Genomic DNA, 16,330 nt, shown 5'->3' with positions numbered 1-16,330 from the left:
GGCCCGTCTGATGGCTGCCTTCGCCAGTTCGTCGGTCTGTCCGTCCGTCCGTCCGTCTGTCTGCCTGTCGTGGGGCAGAGGAGGGATGTCTCTTGAGTAACGACCAAAACCGCCTGTCCGGCCCGAGCAGGCGGCAACCACTCAGCGGATTTGTAAACATTTCGCAGTTTTTCTTCTTCATGTTGAACGAGTTGAGTTCTCTTAGCAGCATCAGCAAAAGCAGAAGCAGAAGCAACAGCAGCAGCCAAAAAACATTAACAGTTTGAGGCACGAGAAACGCGCGTCTCAGTCGGCAAACGTTGGACCAACACGAGCGAATGGCAAATGTTTAACAAGAAAAAAATAATAAATAATATAAAAATATTGCCATCATTTTTAGTACAATAAGTATATACAAAGTTAACTCAACAAAATGCCCACAGTGCAGGTGTGTCTGCAATGGGCAGCGGTGGTTTTCAATGCGTTTACTCTGGTAAGTTTTGTCAACACTCACGGAACACAGCGAATTTATCTCATTTTTTACGTATGAGTAATTGACGGAATAACAAAAGAAAATCTGTGTTTATATAGTATTCTTCGTATGCTGACAGTCTGTCGGTTAATTTCGTTGGATTTAATAAGTTGCATCGAGTACTTTTAATTAATAACTAGTTGACTCACATGTCGTATGAGCAATGTTTGGATGCAGCTCATTAACTTACACCTACTCGCGTATGTTTTCTGCAGTTGACTTGGCATGCTTAAAACGTTTCATTAAATTCTCAATACGTTTCGGTTGGTTTTAATTGTTAAATGTAATTTTGTATACGGGCAATTTGGCAGCAAACAAATCTCCTGCTTCCATTCTGCCAGACAACATGTCACTTTACTTATTTTTAATTATTGCTGCTAAGATTTCGCACTCGCGAACTTAAAACATTCAATACTAGCGCATGTGTTCAATTGTCTGCCTGTGTGTGTATGTGTGTGTGTGTGTGTAGATATATACGTCTGCCATTTAAAAATAAAGCCGAAAGTAATGTTGTTGTTCTTGTCTTTGACTTTTTTGTGAACCAAATTAAATTTTATTTATATTCAAGCATTTGTTATTATTTTGAATATTAGATTATATTTATTTTAGCTTTTTCTTTTGATTTTTTTTTTATGCGCTATGACGTTGTTAATTAGCAAATCGTTAATCCCATGATACTATTTTATTTTATCACTTGACGCACGCAGCTAATCGGCATCCTGGCCACGCTGGCTGGCGCCTACGATTTGCTCCACAAATTGGAGGAGGGATCAATGGAGCACATTGATATCGACAAAATCGTTCAATTGTCCATCACGGGGACGCTCATCCTGGCTGCTCTCATTGGCTGCTCGGGCGCCTTTCTGGGCTCCATTAAAGTGCTTGTTGTGGTGAGTAATAAAGTGAACCGTTTAATAACTTCGATTGCTAATGTTACACACAGCACTTGACGTTATTCGCTTTGGTGATCGGTGCTCATGGCTGGAAGCTGAGCACCTACAATGAGCACAGGCAACAGGACACTACAGAAGTGTTTGTCATGGGCATTTGGATGAAGGAGCTGGCACATCCCGGTGCCATGTATCAACTGCAACGCAGAGTGAGTAGATAAGATACCAATAAATATTGAAATATTTATATTGAATTGCATTTGGTGTGATCAGTATGAATGCTGCGGTGACAAAGGCTACGCGGACTACACCAGTCTGAAGCTGAAGGTGCCGCCAAGCTGCTTTCACACCGAGGAGGGTGTCCACGCCTTGAATCCCTATAGCAACGGCTGCATGTCGGCAGTGAAGAGCGATCATTTGAAATTCTATCGGTTTGAGAAGTGGGCACACATCGGACTCATTGCCTATGAGGTGAGCAACAGCAGCAATCTTTTAGCTTTGTTTTAATGTGCTTTATACGCTTTCAATTTCAGATTGTGGGCATTATTTTGGCCATAACGCTAAGCTGTCAGCTGACTACTAAAACACGACGGTATACCTACTAAAAGAGAACTTAGATTTATACCATGCATTTGACAAACTCATATAATAAACACTACACAACACACGACGCATAATGATGATGATGATGAATGGCTTTCAAACATTGTCCAGCAGCTGGGCTCTGGAGCCCACATGATTGGCACGTGGCTCGCGACGCACACCTGGCGGCACTTGTTGCCTTGCCTGTCTGTCGCGTTGGCGCAACTTGTAGAGCAGCAGACTCAATGAAATTGTTTGGACCAGTATAAAGACCTACGAAATACAGAAATGCCGTTTGTTATTTTGTCTCAATGCTGATGATGATCAATGAACCGCAGCTGCAACTGTTTTGCGGCTGCATTTAGCGGTTAAGGTGTCAATTGCCTACCTCAAGGCCAACAATGCACCACATGAATAGCTTATCGCGATGCAGAATTCCGCGCTTGGTGTTGCTCAAAGTTGCCAAGCAGCCACGCGAAATCAACTTGACTTTTGTGCTGCCATCGCTTTGCGGCGACTGCTGATAACAGCTCGATGGCAATGGCAAATGTAAATTCTTGTAGTCCTCGGCATTGTTGTAGCCACAGCAGTGTTGCTGTTGTTCCAAGTGCTGCATCAGCTCTGGCTGCTTGTCCAAGTTTTGCCAAGCCAGTGACAACTCCAACTGTTGCCAGGCATCACTGTAACGAGTGTGCGGCTGATAGTTGTGCACCTGCAGATACTCCACGGCCAGCACGATCAGTATGAAGAAGGTGAACTATAGAAGTGTGCAACATTAGCATAAACAAAATAATACTAAGTGTAGGCTGAACTCACAATAAGATTAACACTAAGTAGATCACAGACCATGCCGTAGCAGCCAAATATGACAATCATACAGATGGTTGCACCCAGCACAAGGCTCTCCACGAAGTATGTGTGCTCCGGCGTATTCGGCTCCACAATTTGCAGTCCCAGACCCGCTGCAGACATGACGCCAATCGCCAGCAACTGCAAGGGAAGTTAACTTATTCAATAGAAAGGTTTACAATAGCTTAATTGGGTTCTCACCATGTATATAAAATTGGACAGAAGTCCGGTGTACTTGATTGTGTTGTAGTAGACGATCATGTTGAGAATGCTGCAATCTGCAGCAGATTCACAAAATTTAAAGCAAGTGTAACGTTAATGAACTGTCAAGCCGATAAGCGGAACCGAGATTGACATGAATGTATAATATGTGTAATAGAGATAGGAGAAATGCACAGAGAGAGACTTTGTTTTTTTGTTTTATTAAAGTTGTTATAAAATGTCAAAAGTATTAAGTACTTTCTAATTGTGGTTGTCTTAAAATTGCCTAAATATTTGCTTAATAAATATGACATAGAATTGCATAGAGTTTCATCAAGTCGCAACGCAAAGGGAAAAAACGTCCCTATGCATTCATAATAATGTTTCACAAACAATTCTTGTGGGCGTTTCTCGGTGTATGTGTTTAGGTGTGTGTGTATGGGAAGAGGGGGGATTTTACAGCGTGTCATATGTAAAAACGAGTGGGGCGGGTGCATTAAACAATTTCAATAAATATCACATTGCGTAAGATCGCTGGCAGGGAATTTTTGTGGATAGCATTACATGCGCCATGGCAATGGTATAAGACCCCATTTTTGTGTTATATCTTTGAAGTTACAATCCGATATTAGCACCACTTTCTCCGTCTTCTGCGTTCGCGTATTTGTGGCCGACTTAAGTGTAAGGCATAGCTTCGATTCACGATGCGAAATTTGTTGCGACTGCAAATGAAATATTTTGTGTTAAGCGTTGCAAATTATTTAGAAAATTATCTACTTACGTCCATGTCGTAGGTCCACAATTGACTTGACTCAATGGCACACTGCATTAGCATAACATTCGATGTGGTTGCATTGCGGCTCACAAGCAGCTTCAAAGTGCCTTGCTTTGGCGGGCGATAGGTGAGACAGACATTCTCATTGGTCATTATTTGACCCTTGGGTGTAATCACAAACATGTCCATGCTCTGCGAATGAGATGTGCAATCGCCCACTGTAACAGGATGCAATGAGGTGCGTGGCGTTTCGTTATTCAACGGACGCAGACACTTATCACGCTCCAAGTCGATCAACGACATAAATTCCTCGGCCTTGTTATCAATTTGTTCGAAAGCGCGTTTCCATTCACGTGACAAAGCCCGACCAGGTAAGTTCTTCATATAATTGCTGTAGGCCTGTGCACACTCTGTTTCACCATCCAGCCAAATGATCTTGCCAAAGAAACGGTCCGGTGCCGGGAAGAAATGCTCTGGCCAAATGTTCTCCAGATACCATGCAAATGGTTTGCACTGCAGTTTTTTCGCGCAGCGCCAGACGCTCTGTCACATTCACCTTATCGCGTGCACCGAGCGACAGTCCAGCTGTGTAGAGCATCACAAAGTACTGCCAATCGTCCATCCATACGGTGGCAGCTCTGGCCAGATTTGCAGTGAGCACCTCACTCATGCCGCCAGGGGAAAGTGTACGGAGTGCTGCTGCGGAAGATGTGTCCCACATGCGAGCAGGGACTAATCTCGATGCGGCCACCGCACTGCCAAATGCGGAATGACATCTCCACATTCTCACCGCCCCAGATACGCATGTCACTGTCGTAGGCGCCCATTTCGTAAAAGTACTTACGATCTATGGCAAACAGACCACCAGCCATGCCAGGCGTTGCTGTGGGTGCTGTGCTGTCCGCTGGCTTGGCGCTGGTTTGTCGCTTGCGATTCGAGGAGAACCAGCGGAAGCTTAATTGCCAATTGAAGGCACCCCAGTGATTCTCAAAGGTCTTCGTATAGCTGAAATTGTCATCGGATATTATATCTATCACTGGGCAAATGACCACTTCACGTGACTCCTGAATTCGCGCCAACAATGGCTCCAGCCAGCCACGAGAGCATTCGCAATGCGCATCCAGAAAGGTGAGTACATCGCCTCGGGCATGCTGAGCGCCCATAAGACGAGCAGGCACTAAACCGCTGCGTTCTTTCATGCGATACAGGCGCGTTGGAACCGCCAGAACCTGTATGTATGCCTCCAGTTGTTTCTTTAAAAACGCTGTAAAAGCAAACGAACATTATCGGTGATGATCAGACGGAGTAAAATCAATAAGGAAACACTCACATCGATCGCTAGCATCGTCCACCAAGATGACCTCCTCAAGCAGATGACGAGGTGACCGATTAATCACGCTTGTAATGGTGCGCAGCAGGACGGACCAAGCTTCATTATGGAAAACAATAATGACGGACGTTGTGGGCAGGTTATTAGCATATCTCTTGTCGCGACATCTGCAAAATGAATTAATTATTCACATAAAATGCGAAATTTAAATGCTTTTTTAGACAGACGACGGTTGCTTACTCTGGGGTTCTGTAGTCCTTGAGTGTTCGATTAAGGGGTATACGATCACTGGCCAGTATATTGAAGCTGTTTAGCTTAAAGAAGCGCTGCATTCGAAAGCGATCGCGCGGTGGAATAATCACAGGTCGTCCATCGGCGCCCTCGCCCTGTTTAGGCTCGAACTGGTTAATGTTGTAATCGTCTGCAAATGAATCGGTGAATGCTTGTGTCATTTGTTATGTGCCTTTAATAATAACCTGCAGTCATGTTGCCGAAGATGTCTCCCTTGCCAATATAGTGAGCCACAATGTTTTTGTACGGCCAGAGCGATCGCCGTTTGGGCGGCGGTTTTGGATGACTTTGCGCAAAAGACGATATACGAAAGACAGGCAGCCAAATTGATCCAAAAAAAGCGAAAACGACAAAAAAAATAGATAAATAAAAACAAACAATGGAGATGACACTGGCAATAATTTGTAGTATGTATTTAACAGTCATTCAGTCGCATCGGGCAGCGTTAAATGAATTCAAAGAGGAAAAAACAAAATGCTAGAAATAAGAAATAATAAAAACGAAAAAAAACAAATGCAAAGTAGCTATAAAAATCGAAAGCAAGGCTAGATAGACCATAGACTATTATAGACCATAGACCCAGACCCAGAGCCAGAGTCAGAGACCCGTCCAGTCAACTTACTCGAGTGTAACATCAGCAGCAGCGCCGGCAGCGACAATGCCGCCAACGCCACTTGCAACACCATCGAATCGAATCAAGTCGAGCCGAGTCGAGTTGTGTGGAGTTGAGTTTTTTTGCCTTGAAGGAAATTATGCAATGACACTGCAACGCAACGGTTATTTAGCAGACGAGTTGCACGTTGCTTTGATAGTGGCGGTTGCATCTTTATGCCAAATTCCAGCACATTAACTTCCTTCACAACCAGTAATTGTTTAGATAGCACACAATAATACTCAACTGTTTTCATTATGTTGTTGTTAAATTATTTGTGTTTTTTTGTGTTGTTTACTCACCGCGGCTGTGCGTCAGTGTTTTGAATGCTTGACACATATAAGTTTATGCTAATTGCAAACATGAAGAATGCAAAAAACAACAAGAACAGGTATAACAACCATAGCTTCTTCAGCTGCTGGAATCGAAGACCCATTTTGATCGACTACTATTTGGACACCCAATGGTCAATACTGTTGTTGTCGTTGTCTTTTGTTTGCGCCCGTCTTCGTGTTGTTGTTGTCGCTGATGTTGTTGCAGCCTTCGGCTACGCTGTGTTAATGACCGGCAACAATTCCGAGCCCCAAACTCCAAGCCCACACTTGCTCGGCAGCTCTCTTCGATGCCAACTAAGCGTCGGCTAAGAAATTTGGTATCTCTTATTTGTTGTTTTGATGACACGCCGCTGCCACCGCAAAGCAGCAACCAACCAAATGAATGGGTCGTTTAAATACTTAGGTAGCCGTTATTTGCCGCGACGGTTTGCGCGAACCGAGTGCCAACTGTGCAGAATTACTTATGAATGCATTTTGCTTGTTCGAAATTTCGCTATTTATCTAGAAAACTAGTTATCTGGGCCACAGCTCGTTGATTCATTTCATAAAATTCGTAAACACTGACTAAAGAATAGCGTGACCGCACAGATAACGATAAAAATACCAAACGACCAATGAATTATAACGTAAAATACCATATACTGTGTTTCTTAAAAAATGGAAGCTTTCAAAAGTATTTCATAATTGTTATCAGCTTCCAGCTTCCTTCTCTCATTAATTAAATTTAAATTAGAAAATATAATAATTTTCCGTAAATAAATTTACAAAATCTGCAGGTTTGATTATTTGTGGCGGCCCGTCGATAAATCGAAGTGCGGTATATTCTATAAAATCCACAGTGCATAGTAGTTCACAAAAATTCCGCTAGGAGTGGGAGCGCTTTATTTAAAATTCGAAAATATATTTGTTTATGATGGCATAAAATTTTTAAAAATTAACAAATCATAAATAGTATATTTGTACAATTAGCAATATTTGTAAAATTACAATTTGACTTAGAATAAAAGTTAACAAATTATCAATGCAATATTTGTACAAGTGCAATACTGTTTACAATTTGATTAGAATCGGATTAACGATAAAGTCGTCTACGTTCCGCATTTTGCAAGTTGATTGCAAAGAGCCCAGTCAAAATCATCGTAAGTAGCTGTTAAATAAATTTAAACGAATTTGTTAATCCAAGGTAAACAAATAAAGAATATGAAAACACACCTCTATGCCAATAACACTCCAATCACAGGCGCGTTCATAACTCGTGCCCTTCACATACGCGATAGCAAGTTTCTTATTGCAGCCAACAGTGAACAGATCTGGCACGATGCTCGAGTTCTGATTCAAGTAGCAGCTCTGTGGAATTGTAATTCCGCTCTCCATATAATTCATTGGGCCTGACATGCCACAACAATGATACTAAAAAGGTATTGTTGAATTAGTTAAACAACAAAATTCAGATACTTACCTTGATCTCAAAGTATGACATGCTGCCATTATTATACAGCTGATTATTCCAGGCATTGCCTACGGTCTCATTTGCGAGCAGTGGGAAATCGATTGGCTCGGCGAATACGACGGTGATTTGTGCGAATACCAAAGCCATTAAAATCGCAGTATACTTTTAGGCGGAGCATATGAAATGGATAGAAATAAACGGTTTGAACTGTTTGTGTACTTATTGCGCAGCTTGCAAGTATTCTACTTACAATCCAGCTAAGACGAATGTTTTCGCGCAGAGCCGCAATGCATCCAAAGATGGTGCTGCCAAAGATCAGCACACCAAGGACAATGCCAAAAATACATGGCAAACGAATGGCGACACTGTGAGGAAACACTATCAGGGCATAAGAACATGCGGCAATAGATAAAGCGGCAAATACCTAGAAAATAATGCAAATTAATTCGATTTAATGATAACCATATGCGAAATCTATCTGCAGCAACTCACACAACAAAGAAAGTCCAAAACAAATGAGGAGATCTTCAATACTTTGATGCTACTCGGCATTTTGCAAAATTCAATATTCGATCTACTGTCTCGTCAATGCGCAGCGCTTTAAAGCAACTGAGTGGCAAGAAAAATAAAATAACAAGAAACCGAAATCAAACATTAGCCATGAGTGAGTGATTGCGAGTGTGTCTGGGTGTGTGCGAGTGCGTCTATGGGTGTGAGTGTGAGTGTTAGTGTGAGCATGAGTATGTTGTCCATTGAAGCTTAGGTAGGCATTCAGCACTGATAGTGGAGGCAAGCTCCATCTAGCCGATAAGGTTTTGCCTAACAGCTGTTGAGTGGCAGCGTCACGCGGGGAAAGCAAAGTTTATCGCAAAAGTATTTGAATTGGAGTACACCTCCAATCTCCACTATCAACAGCAGTTGCAACTGCAGTCAATTAAGCAACATGTTTGATCTGCACTCAACGGCGACAGCTGCAAGTTTCATTTTGCATACACACACACACCTACATATATAGTAGGGGAAGTGAGTCAAAGTATCTCATTTAGTGAGCATTGACAACTGATACTATTGCTGATAAGTTTCAGTTTGTGGTATTAGCTGTTTCTTGTTCTCTTATCAGCAAATTAGCTTACATTACACTCACTCACTATGTGCTTCAGGGTCACTCACTATGCTCATCGACAAGACTTCCCTAATACCCTAGATAAGCGAAGTATATAGCAAAACATTTTCTTTTAGTAGGTGCAACTGTTTGCTTAAACTTTTAATGGGTAGCACATAGAACAATGAGTTGTTTGTTATTATTAAATGAAATAACTCATTTGGCCAGTTACCAAGTTGCCAAATTCACTATCAGTGAGATAGGAGATTTATGATAGTATCACTGAGGATTAAGGTAGCACTCGCTCATTTCTCTCAGTGTAGGTGAGCGCTTATTATCGTTATTATTGTTATATTTATTGTACACCTTCGTCGTCGTCGTCGTCGTCACACAAAAACTTCCCATACAATTATTATCGCAACTAACAGCCCAAGCAGCCGGTGTCGGTTGGAACGGGAAAGCGACTTTAGTTAATATTTAGTCTAAAAAAAGTCGTCAACGGGCTAACATCGAAGTTTGGTCAGAAAACAGAAAAGAGAACAAAGTAAAATGGGTTGTGCAACGGCAACGATCAAATATCTAGTATTCCTGTTCAACGCTTTATGCGCGGTGAGTAAACACAATGCTCTCGTGAGTTAGTCAGAGCGTCAAAGTTCAGTTGTGTTGACTGTATTAACATACTACAAGTATATTGTGAGAGTAGTTCACTGGTTCAGTGGTTGTTATTATCGGCAGTCAAGCGTGGATGATGTATGAGTGAGCTGAGTGTGTACTTACCTAGATACGATTGGGTGCGGCACGCTAGATACTTGTTGCCCCTATCTATATAGCTTGATTTGTGTACTTACCTATGAGTCGACATCTTTATAAATATATGTATGTTTCATAACCCCCTTTTTGCCATTTCAGTTGCTCGGCATTGGTGTGATTGTGGTCAATTCGATTGCACTCAAAGATGTCGCCAATGAGACACGTCCCGTACTCATATTCTTCATTGTGATCGGTTCGATTGTATTTCTGATTTCCTTCTTCGGTTGCTGTGGTGCCATCAAAGAGAGCTCTTGTCTAACATGGATGGTGAGTATTTATTTAATCTTTATCTATACTGTAATTAAACCCGTTTTCTTTCCCCTTTAGTATGCCATTATTATGCTGATCATACTGATCCTCTCCTGCGTGCTGTGCTTCGTTTATGTCCACCACATTGACGATGAGCAGTTGGCAAGGAGTCAATTGAACAACGCCTGGGCTCAGCAAAAGAATGGCACCGATGCCATGACCTTCTATCAGAAGACTGTAAGCATTGACTTTCTACCTCTCTTCGATCATATAATTTATCTATTTATTTTGGAATCCTGCAGTTCAAGTGCTGTGGTATTACTGGCCCCAATGACTATACCAAGGCCAATCTGACGACACCCGAAAGTTGTTATGCTGCCAACACTAATGGAACCGCAACAACAAGTCACTCGGTTTACCCCGACGGCTGTTTAACTAAATTGATCGCTTTCTATGACGACGCCTTGAAGTTCGTTAGGGTCTTTGGCTGGATTTTGATAGCCGTTGAGGTAAGTTAACTTATCTATATTAAATATTTGGTATAAGCTTTTTAGCATTGACTCAACCTCTACCGTTCATTATTCATAGGGTGCCGCCTTCGTCTTTGCCACCGTTTTGGGTATCACATTCAACAACGAGCAACGTCGTTCCAGATATTAAGTACTTTTTACTTTTATGTAATACAAATCGACAATATGTATATATGCGGAAGCATTCACCAAAATGTTATTAGTGTAAATCAAGTATTAGCTAATAAAAAATTTGTAATTAAAATGTTCAAATTCCATATCATTGGAAAATCCTAATGTTTGTCGAAGAGGCACCCTGTTTTCTGTTCTAGATTGCCGGAAATAGAATCTAACTTTTAAATAACGATAAGAAAAAACAATTGATAGCGCAGACTTTGAATTGCACCACGATATTCCGAATAAACTAACTAACTAAAAAAGCGAATCATTTTAGAAAAACAAATCGGTTGAAATCGCATTTCTTCATAACGAAATATGACGAAAGAGCTTATCCAATTAGATTTGTTTTTTCATTACACTCAAGCTTAGGAGTAAATGGTTGTTTATTTGTGGATATTAAAATATTTATAACAATGTGTCAATGTGCCACTTGGGCCAAACAATTTGGCTAACAAAGCTAAACGGTTCTCACGTGTACAGTTCCGATTTCTGTGGATTTTTAAATGCAATTCTTAAGTGGACATGTTCAACGCGAATTTGGCACGCGATCTCTTTCTCTTACACACACACATAGAGTCAACTTGGATACCAGCACACACACACATACACACATGGAAAAGCTGTCAGAGTAAATCGGTTGCATGCAGCCGCGTCGACAGTTTGTAACCTAAGTTTTTAATTGCCTCACTGCCAGCTGATGGTGCTGATGTGAATGAGAGTGTGTGTGTGTTTGTTCTATATGTGTATCTCAGATATGAAGCAAATTACTGAAAATAAATACAATTTAGAATACACACATACATGTGTTAGATGCTAGTGTTTCTGTGTGTGTGTGTGTGTGTGTCGAAGTGAAGCGATGGGGTTGCTAATAAAAAAACTCAGAGTTGTCCTTAGACATGCCACTGAAACCGAAGCTTGGCAGCGAGAGTTTCAGAGAATACCAGCTGCAAAGTGGGCGGCGAGGTGTGGTGCGGTGTTTTTGGAGGCGTGCTATATCGTGAAACAATCACCTTTAGAGCGTACACCTTGTCAGCGGAATCAGTTAGAGAGCTGCTTCCTCTTCTCTGGTTTTGGGCAATGTTCAGCGCTAGTTTTGCGCTTTTATGTTTTGAGAAACCAAAGCCAGTTTCATTCGGGACGAGCGTACGTGCAGTTTTGCCAAATATTCTGAGCGGGCTAACAACTAACAGCCATCAGCTAACAGCTAACAGCTAACACCGAACGGGTAACAGCAACAACAGAACAATTCAAGCGGAAAATCGTAGCATAATTTCAGGCGCCTCATGAGTCGCATGCAAGCGTAAGTTAATGCAAATAATGAAAGGCGTGTATTTTGTGTTTTGCTTTATTTCCTTTTTCCTTTCTGTTTTGATTTTCATATTTGTTTACATACTGTTTCGCGTTTAACGTTCGTTCGTTAGTTCGTGCACCCGGGTGCTAATAACCTGCCCCACCGCCACCGTCATCGCCACCGCCATCAATAGCAACAGCCGAGACGAGCTGCCTTTGTGGCAAATGGCAAAAGTGTTACCCTTGTGGGTGTCGCCACCTACAAATTGCTTAATTTGTTGCTACCAACTCCGAATGTGGCAGCCACACAGCAAAATGGATGTGTGGCTGCGGCATTGCCTACTTAATTTTGGCACATATTCACGTGTCGTAAAGTTTGTGCCTGGCAATTAGTAACCAGGTAACTGCCAGTGGCAACCATTACAGTTAAAGTTCTAACCATTTATTGTCGGGGGCGCACATGCGAGTAACTTGCTATCTATAGTATGCCGCATGATGATACGCTTAATTCTACTATCTCTCAGCTCAGTAGTTCTTGCACTTTTGTTACTTTTTTATTGCGTAAGTAATAAAAGATTTACAGCAGCTCCCTCGCTTAGTTTTCGGCACTAAAGTTGCAGCCAAAGCAGCTTCTTTTGCTTTTATTAACTGAACGTGTCGGCAGGGTTACCTCAACCATTTTGTAATTAATCCTGATAGGTAAATTTGTTTAATTTCGTAATTAATATTAATTTAATAAATGTAATAAAAAAATTAGGTGTATGTTAGAAAATTCTTTTCATTCAAAAATAATCTCAATCACTTTTTAAAATGTCTTTGAAGTCTTTACAATTTAGTCAAATAATAATTTGATTTAAAGGAAATTCAATCAACCATGTAAACTTTTACTGCAAGTGTAAAACTCTTGCATATATATGAAAATATGCAACTTTTGAACACCTAAATATTGACTTCAAATATTGTTAATTAAAGAGCATAAATTATGTTAACATATATAAAAGAAAAAGATGCTGTTGCAAGAGAATAAATTAATTATTTAAATTGCAATTAAAATGTGTGATGAAGTTATATAAATTAAATGTATTTATGCAGGTATTAGATTAAATTATATAATCACCAAAACTTAACTAATAAAAAATATAAAATTTAGTCTAGAAATTTAATGTATTCAGCGCAAGTTTGTGATTTTCTTCTTATTCAGATCAGGCTGGATTTTATTAAATTAGTACTTAAAATATGTCATGAAGTTGAATAAATTATATAAAATTATGCTGGTAGTACATATATATATATATCTATTAAATAAAAATTTATTAAGTTCAGCCTGTTTGTGTTGTATAATCAACGTATTGACTGATTAGGCTCATTAAGTAATTCAGATTTGAGTTCTAAGACAAACTAAATTGATTTATCTAACAATTATTTGCAAAACGATTCTATTCGGTTGACACGCGCTGTAGTCTAAGTTCGACACAAGCATGCATTCCATGCACTACCTCAACACAATTAGAGAACTCAGCTTGATGATATAAAAGTATTGGAAACTATTTGGTAGATTCTCGACACGTGACTCTGAGGGTATATCAATTTAATAAATTCAAAACTATAACTGAGTAAATACAAGGTTTCGCAATCGAACGCGAACTTTGAATACGCTTCTGCAGTTGCTTCATAGAAGTAAATATCAGGCAATAAATTGCATAAATGTTGTTAAGAATAGAGTCAAAGAAGAAAAGAGTTTCGCCAAGTGTCGTAAATGCAATCAAACTACTTGAACTTTGGCTGTAAACCGCACAATGGCCGCGATTTCGTCCTTCCGGTGTGCCACGTTGCAGGTGTCGCAAAGTAACCGATCAAAAGTCATAAACTCGAAAGGCTTCGCGTGCCGGCAGTGCTCAAGTAATTTCCCCAGACTGGGGCGCGTTCATATGCCAACACTCTGCCTGACTAGGCTTCGGCTTCGGCCTGGGTCTGGGCCTGGCGATGACACCCACGTCTCCACGTCGCCGTTGTTGCAATTGGAGCGCTGCCTTTGGGTTTATGATAAGCGACACGCAAAGCGGAAGGCCAACAAAAAACGTTTGGCGAAAAACCAACAAAGTCGCCGACAAAAACTTTTCTGTTTTTTTTTCTTTTTTTTTTTGATGATGTGTGGATGCCCGGGGAGGCACCGACAGCGAGTTGAGAGTTAAGGCACATGCCCAGGAACAGGAACAGGCAGAGGCACATGCATAGACATAGGCACAGGCCGAAGCTCCTCGTGTCAGCATGTCAGTGCCGATGTCGTCGTCATTGTTGTTGACGTCGCTCGGTCGTCCTGTCAGTGTGCAGATAGCAGTGCAAGGCATTTGTTTTCCTTTTGCCGGCTGGCCGCGATTTTCCAATCAAACGCGTGTGTCGTCTAAGAAATTGTGATATTAACCAAGATGTCAGGCACTGTAGCGGCGTCCAGTTGGACGTCAATGAAGACGCGGTACGTGAAGCTCTCGGCTGGTGGCAGCAACACTGATTAGTCTTTGTGTTTCATTTGCAGCATCACTGCGTCTGTACGCACCACCAATCGGATGAATGCCTTGCTCTCGGAGTCCATGTTAAGTCGCCGCCGTGCGCTGCAAAACGGCGGAGAGGGCGAGGGCCCGGTGGCCGAGGGAGGCGAACGGAAGGAGAAGCCGAAAAATGATTGGAAATTCTTTCACACCAATTTCAATATGGAACGTGCGCACAAAATCATCGAAGATTGCATTGAGGAGCGTCTGCTGTGGGATCGCTTTAGCCGCAGCTACGACTCGTGGCGCGCTGTTCAACTGGTCGAGGGTCTGTCGGCGGAGATACGGGATCGGGTCAAGAAGCTAAACCACAGACGGTGAGTGGTGCACACTTATTGCCAATTCAATTCCACCACAAAACAAGCCAAGTGACCCCAATTGTAATTTGCAGCCATCGCATTGTCTGTCTCTTGTCGCTGGTAGAGAAGCAGAATCAGGGCATCTATCAGAGAATGTGCCATCTGATGGACGAGAAGCGTGATAATTTCACTCAGCTTGTTTTCGAACGACCCACGTACTTTATGATTGTCGTCTTGTATCTGGTCTACAAGGATTAACCGAAAGTGAAAGTTGCGAAAGCTTGCAAGCTTCTAAAGCTTCGATGTAAAGCTTTTTCCAGCTTATGCACGAACCAGTTGCAATTGTTTGTTTTTTGTTTTATTGTTACTTTTCCGTAGTTAAGACATGCTCCATAGACTTAGAGATTAGTATATAATTTAAAATGTAGTCGAATAATATTAAAAAAAAATTTAACTGCTGAACTGAACAACTTGTCAATTCAAAGGCCCCGGCGAGATTCGAACTCACGATCTCCTGTTTACTAGACAGGCGCTTTAACCAACTAAGCCACGGCGCCGTTGTGTTTTCATCGGGAAAAATAGTCAATTTAAGACAAGAGGCCTACAAAATTGGAGCTGCCTAAAGCTATCTATAGCGTAGTACCTGGAAAGTCCATTGTTTAAATTAATATTTGTTCAAATGTTTTTGGTTTTGGTTTAAACATGAAGATAATGATATCTTTCTCAATGGAGTACACACTTCAATTCTCTAAATTTAGACAATAAAATACCCCATGGAGAGTGTGCGGCATAGATATGATATAATAACATACGGTATGCTGTGTATGTAAGTATAGAAATCTATCTTTAGAAACAGATAAATATAACATTGGTTTAATGAAGCTTTCACTTCGAAACAATTTTTATTAATATTTTGTTTAATTATATATATGATATTTGATTTCATGAAGCTTTGAACATTTTTTTTTCTAGTTTCGTATACTTAACACGTGGGCTGAAAAGTCCCGGGCCTTACACATAGGTGGCGCTAGTTTTATTGCAGTCACCTTTTTTTCAGTTAATACAATCCTTCAGAAGACAGCTGCTAAAATTTCATGATATTCTATTCATTAGTTTGTAAGTTATTGAGCTAAGAGTGACACTACTTTTGCTATTTTCAAAACAATGCATCAAAAGCAATTTCGTGTTCTAATCTTACACTGCTTCTTGGTGGGAAAAAAATACCGTTCAAGCACAGTTTTGGCTTGAATAGTGTTATGGGGACTCCTCTCCATCAGAAACAACAATTAAACGTTGGTTTGCTGAAATCAAACGTGGTCGTAGAGACACCGATGATGCAGACCCCAGTGGACGTCCAAATGGGGAGGTCACACCAGAAAACATCAAAAAAATCCACAAAATCGTTTTGAATGATCGAAAATTAAATTTGCATGAATTAACTAACATCGTAAAGATATCAAAAGAACATGTTGGCCTAAT

At 41.0% G+C, this 16,330-nt stretch overlaps 6 protein-coding genes and 1 non-coding gene across 10 annotated transcripts; 3 read left to right on the top strand and 4 right to left on the bottom strand.

Moving 5' to 3' along the window:
- Window positions 1-241: 241 nt before the first annotated feature.
- LOC133841426 (protein late bloomer) lies at window positions 242-2,151 on the top strand. 3 transcript variants are annotated; one of them, XM_062273882.1, is made up of 5 exons: window positions 242-472; window positions 1,219-1,401; window positions 1,455-1,610; window positions 1,675-1,872; window positions 1,935-2,151. In XM_062273882.1, the coding sequence occupies exons 1-5, from the start codon at window positions 413-415 to the stop codon at window positions 2,004-2,006; spliced, it is 669 nt and encodes a 222-aa protein (XP_062129866.1). In that variant the 5' UTR covers window positions 242-412; the 3' UTR covers window positions 2,007-2,151. The 3 variants fall into 3 exon arrangements, with proteins under 3 accessions (XP_062129866.1, XP_062129868.1, XP_062129867.1); XM_062273884.1 differs by lacking the exon at window positions 242-472 and adding an exon at window positions 591-711; XM_062273883.1 differs by lacking the exon at window positions 242-472 and adding an exon at window positions 997-1,015.
- LOC133841425 (protein late bloomer) lies at window positions 1,997-3,184 on the bottom strand. The gene is made up of 4 exons (XM_062273881.1): window positions 3,034-3,184; window positions 2,800-2,973; window positions 2,372-2,740; window positions 1,997-2,256 (listed from the first exon to the last, which is right to left on the bottom strand). Exons 1-4 carry the CDS (start codon window positions 3,091-3,093, stop codon window positions 2,101-2,103), a joined length of 759 nt encoding a protein of 252 aa, XP_062129865.1. The 5' UTR covers window positions 3,094-3,184; the 3' UTR covers window positions 1,997-2,100.
- Window positions 3,185-3,238: 54 nt separating this feature from the next.
- LOC133841424 (polypeptide N-acetylgalactosaminyltransferase 3) lies at window positions 3,239-6,981 on the bottom strand. The gene is given in 8 exon segments (XM_062273879.1): window positions 3,239-3,755; window positions 3,815-4,330; window positions 4,332-4,487; window positions 4,489-5,072; window positions 5,139-5,305; window positions 5,379-5,559; window positions 5,615-5,715; window positions 6,384-6,981. Coding segments are annotated over 8 exon segments (2,001 nt in total). The 5' UTR covers window positions 6,518-6,981; the 3' UTR covers window positions 3,239-3,593.
- Window positions 6,982-7,319: 338 nt separating this feature from the next.
- LOC133843226 (protein late bloomer) lies at window positions 7,320-8,485 on the bottom strand. The gene is made up of 5 exons (XM_062276668.1): window positions 8,359-8,485; window positions 8,117-8,290; window positions 7,876-8,028; window positions 7,629-7,826; window positions 7,320-7,563 (listed from the first exon to the last, which is right to left on the bottom strand). The coding sequence occupies exons 1-5, from the start codon at window positions 8,416-8,418 to the stop codon at window positions 7,489-7,491; spliced, it is 660 nt and encodes a 219-aa protein (XP_062132652.1). The 5' UTR covers window positions 8,419-8,485; the 3' UTR covers window positions 7,320-7,488.
- A 953-nt stretch (window positions 8,486-9,438) lies between these two features.
- Window positions 9,439-10,801, top strand: LOC133843225 (protein late bloomer). Its single transcript, XM_062276667.1, has 5 exons — window positions 9,439-9,577; window positions 9,878-10,045; window positions 10,106-10,264; window positions 10,330-10,536; window positions 10,616-10,801. The coding sequence occupies exons 1-5, from the start codon at window positions 9,518-9,520 to the stop codon at window positions 10,685-10,687; spliced, it is 666 nt and encodes a 221-aa protein (XP_062132651.1). The 5' UTR covers window positions 9,439-9,517; the 3' UTR covers window positions 10,688-10,801.
- A 341-nt stretch (window positions 10,802-11,142) lies between these two features.
- LOC133843227 (dynein light chain Tctex-type protein 2B) lies at window positions 11,143-15,548 on the top strand. Of its 2 annotated transcripts, none has more exons than XM_062276670.1 (3): window positions 11,143-12,016; window positions 14,540-14,869; window positions 14,944-15,547. In XM_062276670.1, the coding sequence occupies exons 1-3, from the start codon at window positions 12,000-12,002 to the stop codon at window positions 15,107-15,109; spliced, it is 513 nt and encodes a 170-aa protein (XP_062132654.1). In that variant the 5' UTR covers window positions 11,143-11,999; the 3' UTR covers window positions 15,110-15,547. The 2 variants fall into 2 exon arrangements, with proteins under 2 accessions (XP_062132654.1, XP_062132653.1); XM_062276669.1 differs by lacking the exon at window positions 11,143-12,016 and adding an exon at window positions 13,393-14,479 and having other exon boundaries at window positions 14,944-15,548.
- On the bottom strand, window positions 15,335-15,408 carry Trnat-agu (transfer RNA threonine (anticodon AGU)). The gene has a single exon. It is a non-coding gene; the product is annotated as a tRNA-Thr (tRNA).
- Window positions 15,549-16,330: the final 782 nt, after the last annotated feature.

The sequence above is a fragment of the Drosophila sulfurigaster genome, chromosome 3 (genome assembly GCF_023558435.1).
Source record: "Drosophila sulfurigaster albostrigata strain 15112-1811.04 chromosome 3, ASM2355843v2, whole genome shotgun sequence".
NCBI lineage: Eukaryota > Metazoa > Arthropoda > Insecta > Diptera > Drosophilidae > Drosophila > Drosophila sulfurigaster.
This window is presented reverse-complemented; position numbering and strand designations above follow the sequence as displayed.

Bases quoted from the DNA above. Each gene is read 5' to 3' on its own strand.
- LOC133841426 (XM_062273882.1), top strand. From the start codon at position 413: ATGCCCACAGTGCAGGTGTGTCTGCAATGGGCAGCGGTGGTTTTCAAT. The intron at 1,611-1,674 runs GTGAGTAGATAA...TGGTGTGATCAG, and splicing joins TGTATCAACTGCAACGCAGA to TATGAATGCTGCGGTGACAA. The intron at 1,873-1,934 runs GTGAGCAACAGC...TTTCAATTTCAG, and splicing joins TCGGACTCATTGCCTATGAG to ATTGTGGGCATTATTTTGGC.
- LOC133841425 (XM_062273881.1), bottom strand. From the start codon at position 3,093: ATGATCGTCTACTACAACACAATCAAGTACACCGGACTTCTGTCCAAT. The intron at 2,741-2,799 runs GTGAGTTCAGCC...ACACTTCTATAG, and splicing joins TACTTAGTGTTAATCTTATT to TTCACCTTCTTCATACTGAT. The intron at 2,257-2,371 runs GTAGGCAATTGA...TGTATTTCGTAG, and splicing joins GGTGCATTGTTGGCCTTGAG to GTCTTTATACTGGTCCAAAC.
- LOC133843226 (XM_062276668.1), bottom strand. From the start codon at position 8,418: ATGCCGAGTAGCATCAAAGTATTGAAGATCTCCTCATTTGTTTTGGAC. The intron at 8,029-8,116 runs GTAAGTAGAATA...TCCGCCTAAAAG, and splicing joins ACATTCGTCTTAGCTGGATT to TATACTGCGATTTTAATGGC. The intron at 7,827-7,875 runs GTAAGTATCTGA...ATACCTTTTTAG, and splicing joins TGTCATACTTTGAGATCAAG to TATCATTGTTGTGGCATGTC.
- LOC133843225 (XM_062276667.1), top strand. From the start codon at position 9,518: ATGGGTTGTGCAACGGCAACGATCAAATATCTAGTATTCCTGTTCAAC. The intron at 10,046-10,105 runs GTGAGTATTTAT...TTTCCCCTTTAG, and splicing joins GCTCTTGTCTAACATGGATG to TATGCCATTATTATGCTGAT. The intron at 10,265-10,329 runs GTAAGCATTGAC...GGAATCCTGCAG, and splicing joins TGACCTTCTATCAGAAGACT to TTCAAGTGCTGTGGTATTAC.
- LOC133843227 (XM_062276669.1), top strand. From the start codon at position 14,433: ATGTCAGGCACTGTAGCGGCGTCCAGTTGGACGTCAATGAAGACGCG. The intron at 14,480-14,539 runs GTACGTGAAGCT...TTTCATTTGCAG, and splicing joins TGGACGTCAATGAAGACGCG to CATCACTGCGTCTGTACGCA. The intron at 14,870-14,943 runs GTGAGTGGTGCA...TGTAATTTGCAG, and splicing joins AAGAAGCTAAACCACAGACG to CCATCGCATTGTCTGTCTCT.